The sequence below is a fragment of the Manacus candei genome, unplaced genomic scaffold, assembly GCF_025592945.1.
Source record: "Manacus candei isolate 608988 ecotype Guabito, Panama unplaced genomic scaffold, ASM2559294v1 h1tg000035l, whole genome shotgun sequence".
Taxonomy (NCBI): domain Eukaryota; kingdom Metazoa; phylum Chordata; class Aves; order Passeriformes; family Pipridae; genus Manacus; species Manacus candei.
The window spans coordinates 206932-227273 of NW_026138083.1; the positions used below are offsets into that span (position 1 = coordinate 206932).

At 44.2% G+C, this 20342-nt stretch overlaps 1 protein-coding gene across 5 annotated transcripts in view; it reads right to left on the reverse strand.

Annotated features, from left to right (window-relative positions):
- LOC127473372 (sodium/potassium/calcium exchanger 3-like) overlaps positions 1–20342 on the reverse strand; it is a 186596-nt gene that overhangs the window by 15752 nt on the left and 150502 nt on the right. For 4 of the 5 annotated variants that reach the window (XM_051792900.1, XM_051792904.1, XM_051792902.1 and 1 more), the window contains 6 exons: positions 15451–15545; positions 8432–8624; positions 7952–8063; positions 6112–6184; positions 4442–4533; positions 326–1450 (listed from right to left, as the gene is read on the reverse strand). In XM_051792900.1, the coding sequence (XP_051648860.1) occupies positions 326–1450; positions 4442–4533; positions 6112–6184; positions 7952–8063; positions 8432–8624; positions 15451–15545 (1690 nt within the window). The remainder of the gene's footprint in view (positions 1–325; positions 1451–4441; positions 4534–6111; positions 6185–7951; positions 8064–8431; positions 8625–15450; positions 15546–20342) is intronic. The other variant, XM_051792903.1, reaches the window with a different exon arrangement.

Below are 20342 nucleotides of genomic sequence, written 5' to 3' on the forward strand. Positions count from 1 at the left end.
GTTTCGGCCCAGTTTAGGGAAAAATACATGTGTGCCAGCAAATAAAGGATTCTGTGTTGTTAACAGTATAGCAGCTAAAGCAGTAACAATCACAGGTAAAAAGCCCAGGCTGCACCTATTTTAAGGAAAAGTTTTTATGAACAACTTGGTAGCACAGTTCTTCCAAGCTGACAGGGTGATGTGGGTTTTTAAGACCCAAACACTCAGTGGCTCAGACTCTACTGGCAAAGTCAGCCACACTTTTCTGAACTGGACAAAGACTAGCACTGTAAACACAGATTACACATTTTCACCTTCCCACAAAACACAGGACAGTGTTTCTTACCTATCTGGTCCTCGGGAATCAGTGATTCGATTGGGGGATCGAGTTCGGAGCTTTGGGACAGGTAGTTCTTGACTTGGGTCATGAACTGACGAATTGTTTGCAGCATATCAGTGCTGGAAACATGGCATTCCTTGTTTTCTTGGAGAAAGCTGACATAGTCCTGCACTAAGCATCCAAAATAAGTGCGCTTGTCCCGGGACATCTCTGCAATTTTCTTAATCATCCTCTTTTCGGGGGTCATGAAGGAACTGAAAACTCCACTGACTTTCCGCAGCTGAGATTTCACAATCTTGGGGAGAACAAAGGAACTGCTTCTTTTCTTCTTGGGCTTCAAAGGGGGTGCCATGCTCTCCTGGTCACTCTCCCCCTCGAAATCCTCCAGGCTGCTGTTGGTGTCCCCCTCGTAGCCGAAGAGCGGCATGCTCCGATCGAAGTCCAGTGAGTCGGACGAGGAGGTGGAAATGCTCATGTCGCTCAGTCTCTGCCTGCCTCCATTCCACGGGATGTGTGACTCAGAGGTGGTAGCCGCCGTCTTTTTGGGAGCTGCGGGAGCGGGCTCGGGCGGGGTTTCACCTGGGAGCCCGGCTGCTGCTCCGGGCCCACGCGCCGAGCCGGGCTGAGCGGCCGCCGCCCTCGGGCCCCCTTCTGCCTCGGAGCAAACCGCCTGCTTCTTCAGCCGAGGAGGCGGAATCGGGGCTGGCTTGCTCTGCAACGAATCCGAGCCTCTCTCTTTCTTATGGTTCGCTGTTTCTGGCATGCTCGCCTGCTTTATAGTCCTGGAGAGCTGCGGGCTCCTGAGGGTGCTATTAATAGCAGGAGGTGGCGGCCGGGGCGGGGGGGAGCGAGGCCTCGCCGTGCCATTCACGTCTGGAGTTCTCGGGCTCTGCCTTTTCAGACTTCCACTGACATCCTGGCTGTGCACTTTTAAGAAGAGGGGATTAATGAAGCACAGCGCTCCGTTGGTCTGGCTGCACTCCAGCTCCGAGGGCGTTCTGGTTCGTATAGAATGCACTCCATTTATAAGGCAGAGCTGACGCGAGTCTTTACGAGCACTGTCCAAAGGCACAGGCCTACAGGGAGGTGAAGGATCCAGGGGGTTGCTGTTAGCCAGGGAGCTCCAAAAGTCTGAAAATCATCATTGCATTAACGTAAGAACGCAAACCAGCATGCAGATGCTCTGAGAACATTCAGCTCAACAATACCAGTTTAAAGTATTAAGAAATTTAGGCAAGCTTTTATTAATTCAAGGGGGGGGGGGAAGATTCCAAGTAAGCCTCTTAAAGCACCACCAGACACAACTGCATGCTACACTCCTGGGACTGTTCTTACTCTTTTATAAATACCATGACCAATGCATAGCTTCCACTGAACTAAGCTTAAAATTAAACTGAGAATCAAAGACAGGAATGGAGACTGTAAAAGAGTACTTCTTACCAGCTCGAGACCAAAATGAACATAAACTACTTACTAGCAGCTCACCCAGGAGAAATAAGGCAAGATTCTCAGCTGGTACTAATAAGCTCACTTCATTAAAGACAACAGTTTAACTGATTTACACCAGCTGAAGGCCACATATGGCAACTCAACAAAAATCTTGGTTGGTTTCTCTTCATGGTGAACCAATGAAACCACACATGAGAAGCCAGCTCACGTTTTGCTGTGGTGGATGCACACATCCCCTTTAGCTGTGCACACCAAGTGCTCACGTGTCTAAGAGCACTGGCCTGCAGCCCTGCCTTTGCCATGGGGACAGTTTGCTCAAGGTTATAGACACTCAACAGCCCAAAAATAGACCCGAGGTGCAGTCCCACACCAGCAGCATGGAAAACCTATTCTAAACCAGCAAGTTTCAGCTGCAGCCTCCACACTTGTCCCAGCAAAGCATCTGCGTGTTTGTGCAACCGAGCCAGTGGCAAAGAGCATCAGCTCCTGAGGGTATGAGGGTGGAAATCAGATGTGCCCTTGAGGACAGCGGTCATGCTGAAATAAGGGAGGGACACCAGAGGAGGGAGATTTTGCTGAAATCTGCCAATCTTGGCATGGTCCCTTTCCCCCATAGTGTCAAGATGCCTCATCTGAGGCCACTGAGCAATGACACCTGCGCCCAAGTTCACGAGTGCCAAGCATCCACAACAGGTCCATGTCTTGCCTCCAGGGCAGAAGACAGGAAATGGCCCATGGTGACAGGCCACTGCCAGAGAGGTACAGAGGCACAGGCATGTTTCTCTACACAGTCATGCAGTGTTGCTGGTTTTCCCAGCTTCATGACTTCACATCCTGCCTGCAGATCTCTCAGCAGACCGGCCAGCGTGCCTGGCACATGGGCTGCTGCAAACACACGTGGTGTAAGCACTGCTGCAGGTGAAACACAGGAGAGGCCCAGAGAGCAATCTTATGTTCAGCACATGAAATCTTACAGGTTGGCAACAGCTTGGAAATCTTTACCAGCTGATGTGGCTTGCTGGGCTACATGCTGTTGACCTGTCTTATGCAGCTCTCCTCTGAGCCGACTGCATGACAGAGCTCTGACAGCAGATACAACCCTCTGTGTTCACAGCACAGCGTTTTGTGCCTACGTGTCGCTTAAGGAAGACTCACATTTAACAGGAAGGGCTGCTGAGAGTCCACAGCACTGAAGGGCTGACTTCCTGGTGTGCTCTTTCACACCTGGACACCTAAAACTCCATCAAAATCTCAACTTTGTTGCCTGGTTTATGCTCATAGAAAGTGTGGTCTTAATCTGGTTTATATTAGGTAATTGATCCCAAACACAGCAACCACACAGACATTGATCCATCCATCTCCTCTTCAGCTTTCAAATGTATTAGGCTAAAGAAAAAACACACACAGTGCAGAAACTGTTCAAGAGCAAGACTAATTCTGCAGCAAGTAGGCCACAGTGGTCTGGAGTACCGAGGACAAAGGCAGCGGGTTAGTCTGGAGAACTTGATCAACACCACCATTATTATCCCCTCTGGAAAAACTCACCTAATGTTACCTTAAGGCTTCCTATGTGTCACTGGGAGACTGTATCATTACACTGTATCCCAGTCAGACCTTTTATTTTCTTTTTTCCATCTAAACAGTGACCTCAACAGTACCATATTTGCCTCTACTCCCATGATAACCCATATTTTCATCTAATTACCTAAACTTGCAGATAAGCAGTGCAGAAGTAATTTATCTCCTCTCTAAAACAAATCCCTTAATTGGATTGCTGCTGCAGTAAATCCAAATGCAAAGCAGTGCAATACATCCTGGTGTGTATGGCTTTGCTGTGAAGTCCCACCAAACAGTTCTAGAGATCCTCACACTAACATTGATTTAGAGAGGATCCATTTCAAAATCCATGATGATTAAAAAAATCTACTGGGACAAAGACTGCTGACAGTCAACCTTCCCTTCCTGAAGAAGGAAATGAGGCTATTCAGCACTTTGCAGGAGTTGCTCAATGATTCATCTGGGTGGTGCCCAAGTTTCAAATCCCGCCGGGCTCTGCATCTCCTGCGAGCTCAAGGAATGCTTCCCACTGAGCCTCTACTTGGCTGCAGCAGTCAGGCCATGCAAGGGCATGTCCTTGCTCTGTCTTCTGTTCTTTCAAACATTTGCTGTCATGCACATGGAGACATTCTGCAGGTGTGCACTCCTTTTCTTAATCTGCCATTTCAATGAGCCACTGACCTCCAAAGTCCCCATTCTAAGTTTGCAAGTCAACCTGAACAGGAGTTTTACTGATGGGGCCCTGGGTTCCTACACTGCCCTCGCAGCTGCAGTACATCACCAAGCCAGTGAGCCCACAGCCAACAGCAGGGTTTTGAGCAGAAGCCACATCAAACCTCTGCCTGGGGATTGCAAGATTTGCTTTGCACGAGGGCTGCCCAGAGAGGGGAGAGAAGAAGGAAGAAGGAAACAGCACTAACAAAAATACCACAGAAGGAAGAAGGAGCACCACTATTTGGCCAGAACAAGGTCTGGTCTTCCCAAATAAGAGAAGGTTCTTTTCTCCATGAAATCTGTAACATCACTAACCAATGTGAACTACTTACTGACACAGGTTATTTTTTCAAGCTCACAGGAGTGCTACAGGGAAGGACATCTCTGTAAAGAACTACTTACTCAGTCCAAGCTGAGCAATGTCTTCAAGTTCAGCTTCTGTCTTTGCTGCAGCAATTGCGTGAGGCAACTTCAGTGTGAATGGAAGGACATCCCTGTTGGTCAAAGAGAAAAACAATTATGGTTTTCACAAAAAAGTCCACAATTTTAAGAGCACTTGTTTTCAACAGTGGCAGGGGATAATCTCTGATTATTTTCTTCTTGAGCTGTGGCAGGTAGCAAGAGCCTTAAACCCGCAGCACAGTTAAAACATTACCAGCACCCTGGAGAGTGTTGTGAACTGCAAATGACAGTCAAGTACCCAGGACTCTTGCCAGGGTTTCCAAAGAGCCAGCCAGTATTTTCTGCCTTTCCAACAGGAGCTTTTACACCTGATCTTTTACAAGCACATCAGCGAGATGCAAAAGTATTCTCTGCCCTTAACACTTCAACAAAGCTTATTTTCTGAATATGCTGTTGACTGCTCTCCAAGTTGAGTTCCAGTTTTCAGAATAAAAATTTAAATAAGTAGTTGTGCAACTACTCTAAAAATTTCTAAGCTAGGATGCTTTGGTGCTACTCTGTTCTAGGCTGAAAACACACTTCATTTAAGGATGTTTTTGTAATTTATTCTCATGTGTGGTTTCACTTCACTGCATACGAGGTGTTCAGTGGATGTTGTCAAAGGGAGATCCATGAGGAACAACAGAAGCCAAAACCAGTGTAAAAGGCTTTTAGACAGAGATTTTAAGAGACAAAACCACTTAAGCATATGTACATTGTACAATCACTACCATCAAACAATACTACACCTCTTGCCTACCCAGCTGGTACCAATACACCCTCGAGCAGTGCAGGCTAAACTGCAAAACCTCTACTAGAAGTACCTACATAATGAAGACAAAATGAGAACGAATGGAGCACAGAAATCCTACATACAACTAGTGTCAGCATGAATTTTGGTTTTAAGGCTGTGAACAAGCCAACCATCTGCTGTAGCACAGACAGACAGTGAGGCTTTATCACATAAATATTCTCTATGTTGTATCTTAACTTGTTGGAAAAACAGGATCTCAGAACACCACTCAAACTCAAATCAAGCATATTTGAACACACACTCAACACTGCACCACAGAAAATCTAGAGTCTAGATCATCATCATGGTCTCAACTCAAAGATAGGTAAACCCTGACTCCTCATAAAAACTGGCCATTTTTTCTCTTCATACTACCTGGAAAACAAGTTTGGCAATCATAAACTGGAAAGCTGATGAGGCCATTTTGGTTGTTCCCAATTCAAATTCACATCTCAGTGTGATCTGGCATTTTTCCATTATGCTCCAAAAATTCTTTTAACTAGCAATTCCAAGAAAATGCCATTGCAAGCTAGTTTATAGTTGCTACTAAATGAGTTACAGAGCACTTAAAAAAGTATTACAAGATATCAGATAGAGTTCAACGTGGCACCACCTCACAGCTGGGTGGGTGACACCACAGCAGCCTCCCAGTAATCAGCACCAGGTAAGACAGAGACACTTCCTTCCAAGTCTCACCTCTTATTTCTTCCATTACCTTCTAAGACTACCCAGGGATATCTGTAACTGGCAACATAAATATCAAGCTGAACCAAGTCCTTGAGACTCTCTTCTTCAAGAAAGTCCAGCAGACATAACTGAGAACATAACACCACCTTACCTGCTAATACAGTAGAAAGCAATGAGTCTGAATAAATCAGCAAAACTTATTCCAGACCCCTCCAAGGAAAATGCTGCAAAGAAAGTCACAAGAGAGGGAGAATCACACATTAATCCACCATTTCTCAGAAAAGTTAAATAAAACACATTTCATATTTTTGCACAAAGTTAATAGGTTTTCCCCATTAAACCAGCTAAGTTTTCTTTGGTTAAGAAAAAACAACTCTGTGGAGGAGTACATGTCTCTGCTGAAGGCATTTTTAAGGACATACTGATAATCTTTGTGGACAGTTTGCTTTTGTATTCCAAGCATGAGATCTAATTCCTGTGAAACAGATGAAGTGTGACTCCCAGGCTCAGTGGGGAAAGCCAAAAGCCAGGCAGCAGCTTTGGATACCTCAGTAAGACATCTCAGTGAGCAGCAAACCCAGAATTTGGTCAGTACTCCCTGCTGTAAAGCCAGCTCCTCCACACCAAGGTTCTAGTGCTACTGACTAGAAAGTCTCCTCAGGAACCAGAGGAAAATTTAAGCCAGGTACCAACCTTTTCTCCAACTGCTACACCAAAATACAGGTCAACCTGGTCATTTATGTGTCCAGAAAAATGGATTTCTTTAAGAGAGACACTAACAATGCAGACAGTAAGCACACAGGGGAGCTGGGAGTGGGATCAGAGAAGGAAGGTGTTCAGATCCCCAACTACAGTTAAAACCTCAGCTGTGATGGGTGAGTAAAACTTTCAGTAGATACTTCCCCCTTGTGGAAAAATTTTATTCATAAATGACAACATATTATTATTTCATTTTCTAGATGGGAGAGAGGGAATTCATTAGTATAACAGGCCTACAAACACAGCCTCAGATCACACTTAGATCAACTCTTGTTGATAACTTTCTCTTCTCTTTGCTTGCCTTGCTTCTGGAACCAAAACCAGACACACAGAACTGTTGCTGGGAGCAGGGAAGGGAGAGATGAAAAAGGAAAAACTCAACTCAGATTCTGTCAGTTTACTAAGAGAAACAGAACTACAGACCCCTGTTTCAGGGAAGTTTAACTGAAATTGTTGCCAATTATCTCCAGTTTTCACTTTCTTGTTAAAATGAAACACTTGTTCCACTTGCAGTTTCTGTACTACATACGCTCACCAGCTGCAGCCTCCTTTTTTCATTCCTAAATCTCAAACATATTTTTCACACCCTCCCTCTAAAGATACGAGGGTATTATTGATTCAAAACCATTTGGAGTGCTAACATTTACTCATTTCCACTAAAAAAGACATATATAGATGGAATCAAAAAAGAGAAACATTGATCTTGCAACAGAAACAGCTAGATGGATTTTAACCCTTTGAAAACATGACATTAAAAACAAAGCAAGCAAACAACAAAACACAAACAAAAAAGACCACCCCACACCCAAATTCGTAGATACAGAGAGCTCGTGACAAAGTTGCATCCAAGAACAGTCCCCTGAGTACAAGGAAACACAAGCACATTTCAGTGACAGCAGACAGGATTAGAGACTGTGTTCCTACAGAAGGTATGTAAGTCTCTACAGAGGAGAACTACCCATAAAAATGAATGACTCCTGGATTCAGCAAGGTACACAATGGAAACATTCCAGTGCCAGCACAGACTGAAGTGTTTCTAAGTCTCTCTCCTCGTCCAGGGCATACCCCAGCCACTCCCAGAGCCGCCTCAGACAGCACTGTGTGCAGCCCACAACATTATCTGTGTGACTTTGGGTGTCTTCTGCCGTGTGTTCCACCAGTGCAAGTGCTCCTGCACCACACAGGGAAAGGAATGGAACAAACAGCTGAAGAGTGTGTAACTCCCAACTTACTGTATGTACTTTCTTTGATGGCAAATTCTCTCAGGCAGGACCCACAGTCGCTGGGCAGACGCAGAGAGATGACTTTCTTCTGCAGTCTCGCAGATTTCCTAACCAGAAATATCTGTTGTGCAGAAGGCAGAAGGACATGGTTTCAGCCTCATCACAGATGCTGTTATGGAGACAGGTTATAGACAAAAGGAACCAGAACAACCTCCTGATGTCTGATCTCCGTAAAACATAACGGAGTTTCACTTGGGCGTGGCTGTCCCAGGTCCAACACCTGAGTGGAACAGGGCAGCAGAACACTCAGAGAAACCAGCTCCTCCTTGGACATCAGGGGCACCACACCGAGTCCACTGTGCTCTTCTCTGAGCTCTCCAGCTGGACACACAACCAGTGCCAAGGCTTGTTTTTTAGGGTTTTGTTTAAGGTTTGGATTGATCTTTTTTTTTATTCCACACTCAAAGAACTGGAAGTGTAACCTCTTACCCCAGGAGGCTGGGCCTGAAGAATTTCCATGGCTTCAGCATCATTCAGACCCAGCTGCAGCCACACAGGGTGAGTGTGGAGGAGCTTGTCCAATATGCTCAGCTTGTTGGATAGGCTGTCATATCCAGAGTCCCGGGGACAGCTTTTTACATCATTTTTCTCAGGAGAGACATTATCCATGTCCTTTATTAGACTGTGGAAAATTTAAAGAAAAATTAATTAGATATGCTAACCTCCTGTGAACAATCATTCAGTTCAGCAAACTGAATTATTGCAAATCTAATGGCACTGCTGGCACTCTAGACTGGTATTTCTCCTACTCAGAGTTCTTATATTTAGATACACAAAAATTCTCTTTATAGGTTATCAATTCAAAGCCAACTTTAAGATAAGCCTTAGCATTCTCCCATGAGGTTTCAGAAATTCAGCAATCACTTCAGATACAGGTGTATGTGCATATGTGACTGAACATTGCACTCACCTTCTTTGCTATGCTAACATTCGGAAAAACTTCTCTTCGAGGGCATTCATGCGAGTCAGATACTTTTATTCCCACATGGATTGCAAATGCTGCAACCTACAGAAATCTTCCTCTCTCCTGCCTGCCAGAAAAACCTGTTCAATCCTCTGACAGTGGAGGAGCCCACTACCTGTTGGTCACTGCACCAGACACAAGCACTTAGGCCATTTGTTTGGAGGGATTATTTTCCCAACAGAAGCCCACAAACCAGCAGCACTTCATCTTATCCCCAGACCACTGTCTCTGCTCCAGCAGCTCTGCTGCCTCCACAGCTGCATATCCATCTTGATCCCCTCTGCTAAAGAGTGGTCAGAGACCACAGTCAGGAGAAAAGAGAGACAGGGGGAGGAAGCAAGAAAGAGATGAGCAAGGCAAGGAGACAAGAAAAATGTTAAATCCCCCCAATAACCCTCCCTAAGGCACAGCTTCATTAGGAAATCGTTGTAAGTGGCAGTTACTTTTTACGGTCTTCGTGCTAAAATTTGTAAATATTTACATTTTGCCATGAAAGGTCCTTACCTCACATTTTAGAAATACACTTCCCAGGACCAGAAACAAGTAAGGAAGTTTATTTATGCTTCTAATTCCTTTGGCTCCAGATTGACCCCATAAGAAATAAAGGCTAAGCTAAGTGTGAACGTGGCAAAGTAATCTAAGGTTAAAATTTATTTGCAGCAGGGCATCTAAAGTTACTGCTACATTCAGTAATTAAGTACATTTCTTCAAGGCTACAGATACTTGTTATTGAAAATCCAGATTAACAGAATACTTTGAGAACTCCTTTCATCGTGCAAAGCTTCATCATCATTCACGTAGCACAGAAATGTAGTACATTCATGTACACCCAATAAAACTGCATGTGTGTTGCTGGTTCAAATTCCTCATTTCTGAGCTGGAAGTACGTCCTGTGATTCTGCCAGTGCTGGAAATCACCCCAGCACAGTTACTCAGTAACACCTTCCTGACGACAATATTTAGGAATGGCCCCGAACCAGCCTGCAAGCCCGAACGTGACTCCCTGAGATGTCAGGCAGAGGGGCTATGTGGTCCCTACAGACCTTTCCTGACAGCAGGAGAGGCCCTGCACAGCAGAGGGCAATGCAGCTCCATTTCCCCACTGCAGACTGCTTTTTGCAACTCTTCTGAACCTCGTGCTTTGGACAGGCCCTAAGCACCACTGACAGCATTTACCAGCTGCATTATGCCAGCTGCTGCACCCAGCTAAAGTGGGTACAGAGTTCACAAGCACAGGAACACTGAATACTTAAAAAGGAACAAACAAAAAGCCCACCCAGCCCCCCAAAAAACCTCTAAAAACCATACCAAAGAAACCAAACCAAATTAAACCCTACGAGCTAAACAAGAAAAAACCCCAAACCACCAAACTGCTTCCTTCTAGCTTTGGTCAGCAACTTGCAGCATCTCTGGATAGGGCTAGAAAGGAAAGTAAATGGGGTAGAGAACTTTCACTGTATTATCAGAGGAGAACGGGCACAATCATTTGACTTTTCATTACCTGGATCAATTACCACCACCAGCCTCTGCCTCCCTTTCTTTTGTCCTCTTTCTGTTTGCTTATTTATGGTGTGATGCTGTCCAGATCTGCAAGGCATCTAAAATGCAATGATCTTCCCCAGCCCACAAGAGTCAGAAGCTTTTAGTAACTGCCAGTACGCCTTCAAGGGGCACAAAACACACAGAAACACCCTGTGTGCAGAGGGGAAGTGCTGCTTACATCAGTCATGACAGGGCTCTGAAACCTTCCCAGCAGGAATCCTGGGCTGCCCTTTCAACAAGAACCTGGTGTGGTAATGTGTGAATCTCCACAGAAGTCAGACCATGAACCACAAAAGTGTTTTCACGAGCTGTATCTCCAGTAAATATTGCTCAGACACTTTCCACTCACCCTCAGTGCCAGTAAGCTGCTTCACAAACTGAAGGGAGCTGTGGCAAAGTGCAAGCTATGCACCAACACTGGCTGCAAGCTTAACTGGATAGAAATGATTTCCATTCCTTGGTCAGGAGGTGAAAGCTAAACATGCTGCAGAGGGAACATGTCCAAGAGGGAAAAGTTTTTTGCCTGCTGAAGAAAGCTACAGCACATGCAAAAGAAGATGCCAGTTGGTATAACCCAGAATGCCTGGCTTTGCTTGCTACCACAAAACCACCTAAAGCTGGCTAGAGTTTTCACAGATATGTAGGGCCACAATGTTCCCCTTTGGTATGACTGGCTCAGTGTTCTCACACCCCCCCTCCTAAACCATTATAAATCAGAAGATTTATCTGAATAGGGAGCTGTCAGGTTTTTGGAACCCCCAGGTACTTACATGCACAATCCCTTCCACATGCTGAGAGCCAAGGAGGAAACTCTCTGACCTAGATACACAGGCACCTCCTTGTTGCAGCTGCTTCTGCCCCCTCAAGAAATGAGCCAAAGATTACGGGTATCTGATCACAAGAAGAATTTCTGCCACTCCTAAACAGTGATGGTTCAAACAACCCTAATGCAACCCAGCTAGATCAGCACTAGTATGTTACTGCAATCTGCAGGGTGGTAAACAGGAACAAGCAACACTTAATAAAAATCATTTCCTATTCCCAAATAAAAAAGAAGGAGGCAGAGAGAAAGATCAGACCTGGTGAACTCTGGAAAGAGCACAGCTTAGAAAAACCACATGTGACAAACCACATACAACCTCTGAGCAGCTGCTTCCCCAGGTCCAGGAGCAAGCACAGTCAAAAGCCCACTGGTGTGTTCTGACAGCCTATTACAGCAGTCTGGCACTCCTGAGCATCAGGTTCCCGTTTGGTTTTTATTCTTAACTTCTTTTTAATTAACGATCTGGGCATTAGACATACAGTCAAACCCTGACACATGGCAGTTCTTGAAATCTGTCTTGTCTTAGACTTAGACTGTAAAATTATTTGAGACTGGGATGTGTGTGTAACTACTTTGGAAACAACTGCATGGTAAGAACAACCATTTGAATTCCTCATGAGCCACTGATTAATTCAAGTGTACAGAATAAGGAGTTGCTGTAACCTAAATGCTAGCAAAACATGCTGTATATTACACAACACCTAAATTCCTCTCCTGCTTTATTTTTGGGTTGGGGGAAGGTTGGTTGGTTGGTTGGTTGGTTTGTGTCATTTGTTGGGGTTTTTTTACAGAGACTCCTGGTAAAAGACTATCTGACTAGGTTACACTAAACTCAAAATCGAAACACAAATCACGGATGGTCTGCTTTGATGCAGGGGTGCTACACTGGTTCCTCTTCAGTGGGAAAGCAGTTTCAACACAACTCACAATGAACTGAAGAAAACACATGATTCACGCAAGTTTCCTTAGACTTGAGAAAACCCACAAGCATGTGGGAAGTAAACAGAGGTAACTGCCAAGATAAACAGTGCTGTGCTGCATCCTGATTAGACTGAGCTCACAGTGTAAAAGACAAGGAACAGGTTGAAGCCTGTAACCAGGATGATCCTTGCTCCAGTCCCACTAAAGTTAACCACCCCAGAGTCAACCCAGTTTGACTCCCCACTGCTCAAGTGCCTGCATTTGTGTAAATTCTGCAGTCTAACAGGTCTTAATCACACCAGTCTGGCCTACACAGTCATTCTGAGCATCGACTGGGGGGGGCCTTAAGCCTCTGCTGAACATTCCCTGCCCTCCTCAGCAGCCAGCCTGTCCTTTCCTCCTGCACCCCATCACAGCTGAAAGCTGAGGGAAGAAAGGTTGTTGGATAATTGCCTATCTGTCTACAATAACAGAAGCAACTCACTGTGCAGGACACAGGAGCCGACTGCAGTGCAGTAACTGCTGTGGGAAGGACACAGGCGTGAGGGCCGGGCAGCGCCAGACGGGAGGGAGGGAGCAAAGCTCTGCCCTTCTTCTGTCCCGGTAACAGAGCAGGAAGGGAATAAGCTGCTGCAGCTGCCACACCACCAAAGCATCCCTGTACCCCTTCACAGGCACCAAACGCCCTGGGGAGCCTGGAGCTTTCCAGCCTTCCCTCCAGAGGGACGGCAGCGAGCGCTGTCCCCTCACGGACATCCACGAGAACAGACACGCGGGGGTCCCGTGGGCCGGGCCCCCGAGGGAGACCCAGCGCCTCCCAAAACATCATCCAGTGCCACCCGTCACCACACGTGCTCCTGGGCTGCCACGGCACGCAGCAGCTCTCCTGTTACTCTTTGAAAGGTCACCAGCACAGCACGGGACAGAGACCAGCCCCATCAGTGCCCTTCTCTGACAACTCCACTCCTGGGCGTTACCGAGACAAATGTCTGCGCTGGGAGAAAGTCCTGGCATCCAACACGGAGGAATATTGAAACACAGCGTGAGCATCCCCCTTAAAACACAGTTTGGCAAGTCTTTGTTGTTGTCTGGCTTTTACATGCTTACAAGCCAAAGTTGTGGAGCCTTGAATCATTCTCATTATTACTTGGGCCATATATGCTAAAAGGGGAGATAAGCCCAAAACAGAACTGTGGGGAGGAGTATAAATCTGAAAGTTGCCACATAACCACAAAAAACCCCACACCACAACACTGAAGTTGCAGGCACACAATTTCAGGCAGTTATTTTTTTGAACCCAGTCGAGAGCCTTTTTTAAAACTGCCCTGTGTGTCTGTGGATATCTGGTAAGGTGAAAAAACGAGTTGGAAAAAATTTAGCTCGCATTTCTCTAGATGCAAATCCAAAGGTCATATCAAGAGACCAGCTTCTGAATGGCAGAACACACAATAAAGAGAGCAAACTACATTAATTACCAAGTTTTAAAGTAACTACAAAGAAATAAAGTTATGACTAAACACAGCCTTGCAAAGTTTAAACAAGAGCTCTGGAAAACCTTAGTTGAAATTACTGTAACCTTGCTCTGTAGCTCTATATAAACACAACTGAACTATAAAACTTTGATACAGGTTCTTCCTTACATAGAAGCACACAGTGCAGAATTACATAGTCATAGAAAATTTGGCATTAGCTCACTTATTCAGATTTCATATTTTACATTTATCATCTCAAAGTGACAGAAAAGAATGAATTTTTTTTTGGTGGCTATTATTTCAGTATGAAATTGACTTCGGTTACACAGTCCTGGAAATTGCATTATTCACTTTTTTATGTTAGCTTTACTTACATATTTTTATCATTTTGCACTCAAGATTAACAAATTCAGCTTAAAAATCCATTTAAAAAAATCAGTAAAAAAGTTGACTGTTTCCAGCTAAGTGCTTCCACCAAGATTTTACCAGTAGATCTTTAGGTTTTCATGCATATGGGTGTTCTCAAAGATACAATAAGCCTTTTCTTAAATGAAAATTAGCTGATGATCACTGAAATTAATTAGCTGAGCCCACCAAAATGAAGAAAGTATCCTTTCTGCCACTGTAAGGAACTGTACTCTCAAAAGCTTTAAAACTTGAATAATGTGCAACCAGGGCCATAGCCAAGGACTTTAATTAGGTCACCTGTTCTTTACCACTTGGGCAACAGTGTTTTATGTCAATAATTTACATATACTTTGCAGTAAGTTCTAGCAGATTTCAACAGAATTCATAGAAAGAAAAAAAAGCTAAAAAGCTTGGATGGAATTCTAAATTACAAACAATTACCCACTTCATTACTCACTGCTAGAAGAACAAAGCCCACCAGCTCCAGAGCTGGCCCAGAGCATGCAATCAGATAAAACACAACACCTACACTGGTTGCTTTCCTCTTGCAAGAAATATTCCAGACAAGGATACATTTTTGTACTTTCGTTAAAACAATTATTAAAATATTGATTACCCTCCAGATGCCAATTCAACAGATGTTACCAGTCAGGCACATCAGCCACAGCAAATCCAAGATCTGCCCACTTCAAGGTACCATGACAAATTTTCACAGTCCACATCATCGTGGTATGATCAGTTTGAAAAAGCCAGAAATGTTATCTGCACTGTAATATGTATCTCAAATCATCTTAAGGAAATGCCCCACCTATTTTACTTTTTTTTCACGTGCAAGTTACTCATACATAAATTAAACACATATCCCACATATGTATTAGCTCATAACAGTCAATATTTTACTTTCTAACCCAGGAACATAAATAAATCATATATTACAGTGTGTTGAATCTTCACAGAGCCACTGGAAGCCATGCACATTTTGTCTTTACAGTGGGAAAGCAAAGCTCTGCCACAGACAATGGGAATGATGTTAGAAGTTTCCTGCTTCAGACATTCATCCCTATCCAAGGTTTAACAAGGAAGTAGAAGCGAAGCTCAGTTGCTATTAGAAGATATTAAGGCAAATACACAGAAAACTGAATGTCTGGGCACTCCTGCACAAAGGCAAATTCCCTGGATCAAGAGCAAGATTACCCACACCCCCTGTGCTGCTAGGAAGAACAGTGGAAGGACATGAGCCACCCAAGAAGACAGTGCAATGAAAACATTCCTGTCACAGTAGAGCTCCAGGAACCATGAAAATAAACATTTTAATCACCTTCGCAAATCAGCAGATTCATCTTCCAGTGTGAGATCTGTCTGTACCATCTCCTGTTTCAGTTCTCCGATTTCTGAGGCAATTGTGTCAATGAGCTAGAAAGGGACAAAAATAGGATGACATCAAGTGAGTGGAAGAGGCGTGGAAAAGAAGCCCGGGCAAGTTTAGTCACCAGAGATTACAAACTGTTTGTTGGTTTTTTTTTTCAAAATCGCATCCTATTTGGACTTCCCCTTGCAAAGGAAAAAGTAGGGGTTGGGGTCACTTATAATGGTTCTCAGAGGAAGAATAATTCCTGTTCTGTGCCAGTACAACATCTTCCAGGTTGGCTAGCCTTTTTATTTAAATGTATTCAATTTGCAGCCTCTACATATTATACAACAGCTTACAAGAACTAAATTATTCAACTGTTTGTAGCATTTACTTTCTCAAATAAAAAGAAAAAATATATTTAGAACAGTTCCATCTGCAAGAGTTCGACTGCAGAAGGGGCACTGAGCCAGCATGATGACACCGTGGAGGATGAAAAGCAACGAAGCAAGAAAGGAATGAGGAGCTGCTTTTCACGTTAGGTTCTGGATTCCACTTGAACAGAAGAATTCAGTTAAAAGGAACTGCCTCGTAACACTTCAGCTCAGGTGGAACACCATCCTACTTCTGGGCATGAGGGCAAAAACTCCTTTTAATGTGGGCAAGGTTAGCACGAGGGCTGTGTCCCGAGAAATGAAGAATTTGCTAGCCAGAGTTCTGGGGAACGTTTTGCTGAGCAGAAACCAACTATGAAGTTTGCAAGCCATGCTGTCTGGAACACTCTTTGCAGCCAGTGCATCAAGTTTGCTTGTCACACTGCACACAAACCCTGGCAGTGTCCCCTCCCTCCTGCCTGGAGAGAAGCTGATGAGAAGGTTTGCAGCGATGCAGTGATCTCTGCCACCATCCCTGAACCACAGAGCAAACAAAAACACCGGTACTGAGGCAAACACAGCTTCCCAGTCCAAGTCAGAACAGTCTTCACAGTCACTCACTAGACATGACCCCGAGTCCTGCTCAGGGCAGGCAGCTCAGCACAGCAGCGTTTTCAGAGCATTGTGGGCATCATTCCCCTGTACTGTTCTACTGGAAGGAATTCACTCTCTCCTTTGCTGTGCAGCATTATTCCAATCAATTTAAAAGAAGTTTTAGTCTCTGCTTACAGCTGGCCAACCTTAAGTGAGAGTGCATTACCATTATGCTGTTTGTGTCACAGCTCCCAGATGTTCTGTACCACTGGCATTGCAAAGACCTTCCCCCTGCTGACTCTTAAACAGCCCTGGGTCACTGCAGCCAGACGTGAGCAATGCCTTCCTGAGCATGGCAGAGGGAAGAACCCACACCATCCTGCCAGAGCCAGCACACCCCCAGGAACCTATTGGGCCTAAATCTCCGATGAGCAATCCATTACAGCCTCTAGATACAACAATCACTCAAACTATTTCAGTAGCTGTACCTTCTGAATGTACTTTCTTAGAGCTAGTTTTAAATAACTAATGGCATTCTAAAATACTGACACAACGGATTTCTTGTTATTTGTATGAAAACATACAAAATGCAAGTCAAAAAAATGCTAATAAATACACGTTCAGAAAGAAATATACGATTTGTCACTTTTAAATAAAGAATGTGACAAGTATTTGGAAAAAATAAGAGCACACCTTTGTGAAAAAAATCCATTCCAGGTATAATTACAGTCTATCAGTTACTTATATTAGGATTTCCTATCCCTGGATTAAAATCACATTTCATAACTGATGGCAGAACACAAAGGAAAAGGGCTTTATTAGTTAAAAAGAAGTTGTTCCAATGTCAAAACACAAGCAAAAACTATTCAGTCTCAGGTACCTGCTAAATTTCCCCAGTGTTCATTCCTTATGAGGTTTGCTGAGTGCAGTGTGGTAGTGAGACAACCATACCAGTTGTTACTGCTAAATAAGACACTGCTGATGCAATCCTCACTCTGTCTCTACAGCTTTTGGAGCCTTCTTCCCTTTCTGGTTCTGCTGAAGCTTTTCATTTCAGAGCTTTGAAATACCTGGTAACTGCTCGAACCACTGAAAGGAATGACCTGCTCTGTCGCCATCTGGCTGTTAACTCACTTAACTGAATTAATGGGCTTTGATGAGAGCTGCAAAAAAACCCAAACCCTCCCAAAAAAACACCAACCAACCAAAATAAAAAACAAAATCTCCCTCCCAGAAAACAGAATCTCTGGGCACTACAGCAAAGAACTCAAATCCAAACTGTACTAAGGGCAAAGTAATCTGAACACTTTTTAATTTGTATGCCTGCCTTGAAGAGAAATTATCATTCCTGAGGGGAGTTTTTCCATGTTCAGCAATTTCACTTTATCTAAAGAGAACACAAACAAAATGGCACATTTCAAGGAGCCTTATGCTCACATTCTATTCCACAGGGCAGATTTCTGGGGTATACTACATATCCTCCAGGACAAGGCAGTCTTTCCTCAGTCTATGAGAGGTCAGTACATCCTGGACAAGGAAACCAGGTAAAGTGTGGCATCAAACCAAACAGAACACACTCTGCAACCCACCCTGTACCTCACCTCAAAAAAAACATTTATCCTTAGGAATAACCCCCCTGTTTTTTTTCTAAAATAATCCACCAATATTTTCTGCAAATTGCAACTGATTTTCCTTAAATTTTCTTTATGGTAAAAAAGGTTACTCTCAATTTAAAAAAAAAAAAAAGAACAAAGGTCTTATGGAGTTGAATCATCTGATTATCCTTGCAGTTAACTGACACATACTGTCACCACAGCACCTGACAGACCATTTTCTATCAAATAACACAGGGTGCACTCATGATTTTATGACATCACCTCCCAAGTATTCAGGACCAATGAAAGGTCTGGTGATTATGCAGCACCTGTGATGGACACATGATGAGCATCAGACAAGGTGAGCTGTTAATAACAGGTTTCTGCAAAATGCAGGAAGAATCCTGGCTATGGACTATTATTAGCTTTGACCCTGAGCAAACAAGCAGCAGCAAAGGGCTCTGCCTTTTTAAGTGCAATTGGAATTCCTCAAACAGATTTCTCTATTTGCAAAGAGTGTGACACCTATTTGGCTGGAAATAATTGGAAAACTCACCCATTTGTTTCAATAGAATGGAAATCAAGATGGTAAGAGGCAGTTTCCAAAGGAAAATACAACTGAAGTGGATGGATACATTTGCCAGGGGCCACTGTTAATGTAAAATAGCATACATGAACCCAAAGACTTAAAAAGTAATCAGGAGAAATCTGTTGCAGCCTATTTAGGACTATGAAATAGATACTACCCTTCTATACTACAGAAAGAGGAGGTTTACTTGAAAAGAAATGCGTTTGGAAGTATGACATCTTCTCAGGTGGTTAAAAAAAACCCCAAAACTAAAATGACACCTTACATAATATGATAAAATAGCCATTTTTGAGTCTAATGATTTTCCTTTGGAATTTATTTCTGATAAAGCACTGTTCCGTAGGTTAAAAAGAAACTACAATGTAACCACTGTGAACCCAAAGACTAATTATGACTCAGACAGCATGAACTCCCACAGCAGCCCAGCACAGTATTCCCTAAGCAAACTATCCTAAACATTACACTGCCAAATACCATGGACTGTTTACATGCCTGATACCCATCAAAGAAATAATGAAATGCAAACATCTTACACCACAACATTTCCTTTCATAACGTGCCACACTGCATATTGTCAATTGATTCTTGGTTCAGCGAGACTGAGCTCAGCTTTTGGAAGCTGGGGGGGTAACACTCCTACACCCAGCCCACAAGCATGGCACTCCAGCAGCCCAGTGCTCTGCCACCACAACCCACAGGCCAGTTTTGGTTGGCATCTTTCAGGATGTCTTATAAGCAGCAAAAGCAAGAGCGGGTGTGTTCACCACAAGCAACACACTGCCCAGGGGCCACAGTCACCTTTGGGAAGCTGCTCTGCTGACACACACAGCCAGACACAGCCAGTGCCTCTCCCAGAAGCACAGCCTAACTATAGGTCTTCTTACTCACTCAACTGATGAAGAGCTTCCTGTTCCCAAGAAGAGGACAGGTGGCTTTGATTTGATGTCTGTCTTAGGACATTTTTAGAAAAAAATTGCACGACAACTGAATTCCTGTTTTTTGTGTCGAAATGCCAAATAAGCCTGTACAGGGAACTAACAAAACTGCCAGCTCTGGCAGCCAAGGAGGAGGCAGCCCAGTAGACCACTGCAGAATGTTTCCAAGCCCTGAGATTTACAACAGCAGAAGAGGAAAAGGTAAGGTCGGTGCTTCCAATCTGGCAAGGCCCCCCGGGCTGAAAGAGCAAGATCAGACCGGACAAATGAGCCTCGCCGCTCACCACCCCCCCTTCCTGCCAGCAGCTCATTTTTCATTCTTTCTGTGGACCTGCATCCTCTTTGGCACCACATCTTTTCCTTCCTGTTTTGATAAGCAGAACGTAGCAACCCTGACAGAGCACCCTGTGTGACGAGGTGGCCGAGTGCCAGAGATGAGCCCGGCTGGGAACGCTGCTCCCGGACTCGTGCAAACGGCTGAGTACAATCGAGTAGTTTGATACACGGCTGCAAATTCTGCTTGTTTTGCACAGTGAGCTGTGAATTCTAAGGGCCATTGACACAGTTCACTGTCTTATTCATCAGTAAGCAACAAAGTTTTACGCTATGCTTGGTTTTGGAACAGAAAAGCTTTATTAGTGTAAAACCTCTGAAGCATCTTCACGAGGAGGATGTTTCAGTAAAGAGGACATTTCTCAGAGACATATACATTCAGTTCCTTGCTCTACTGCACACTCCCTCTGTAACCACTGGCAGGCTATGCAGTCCCAGAATT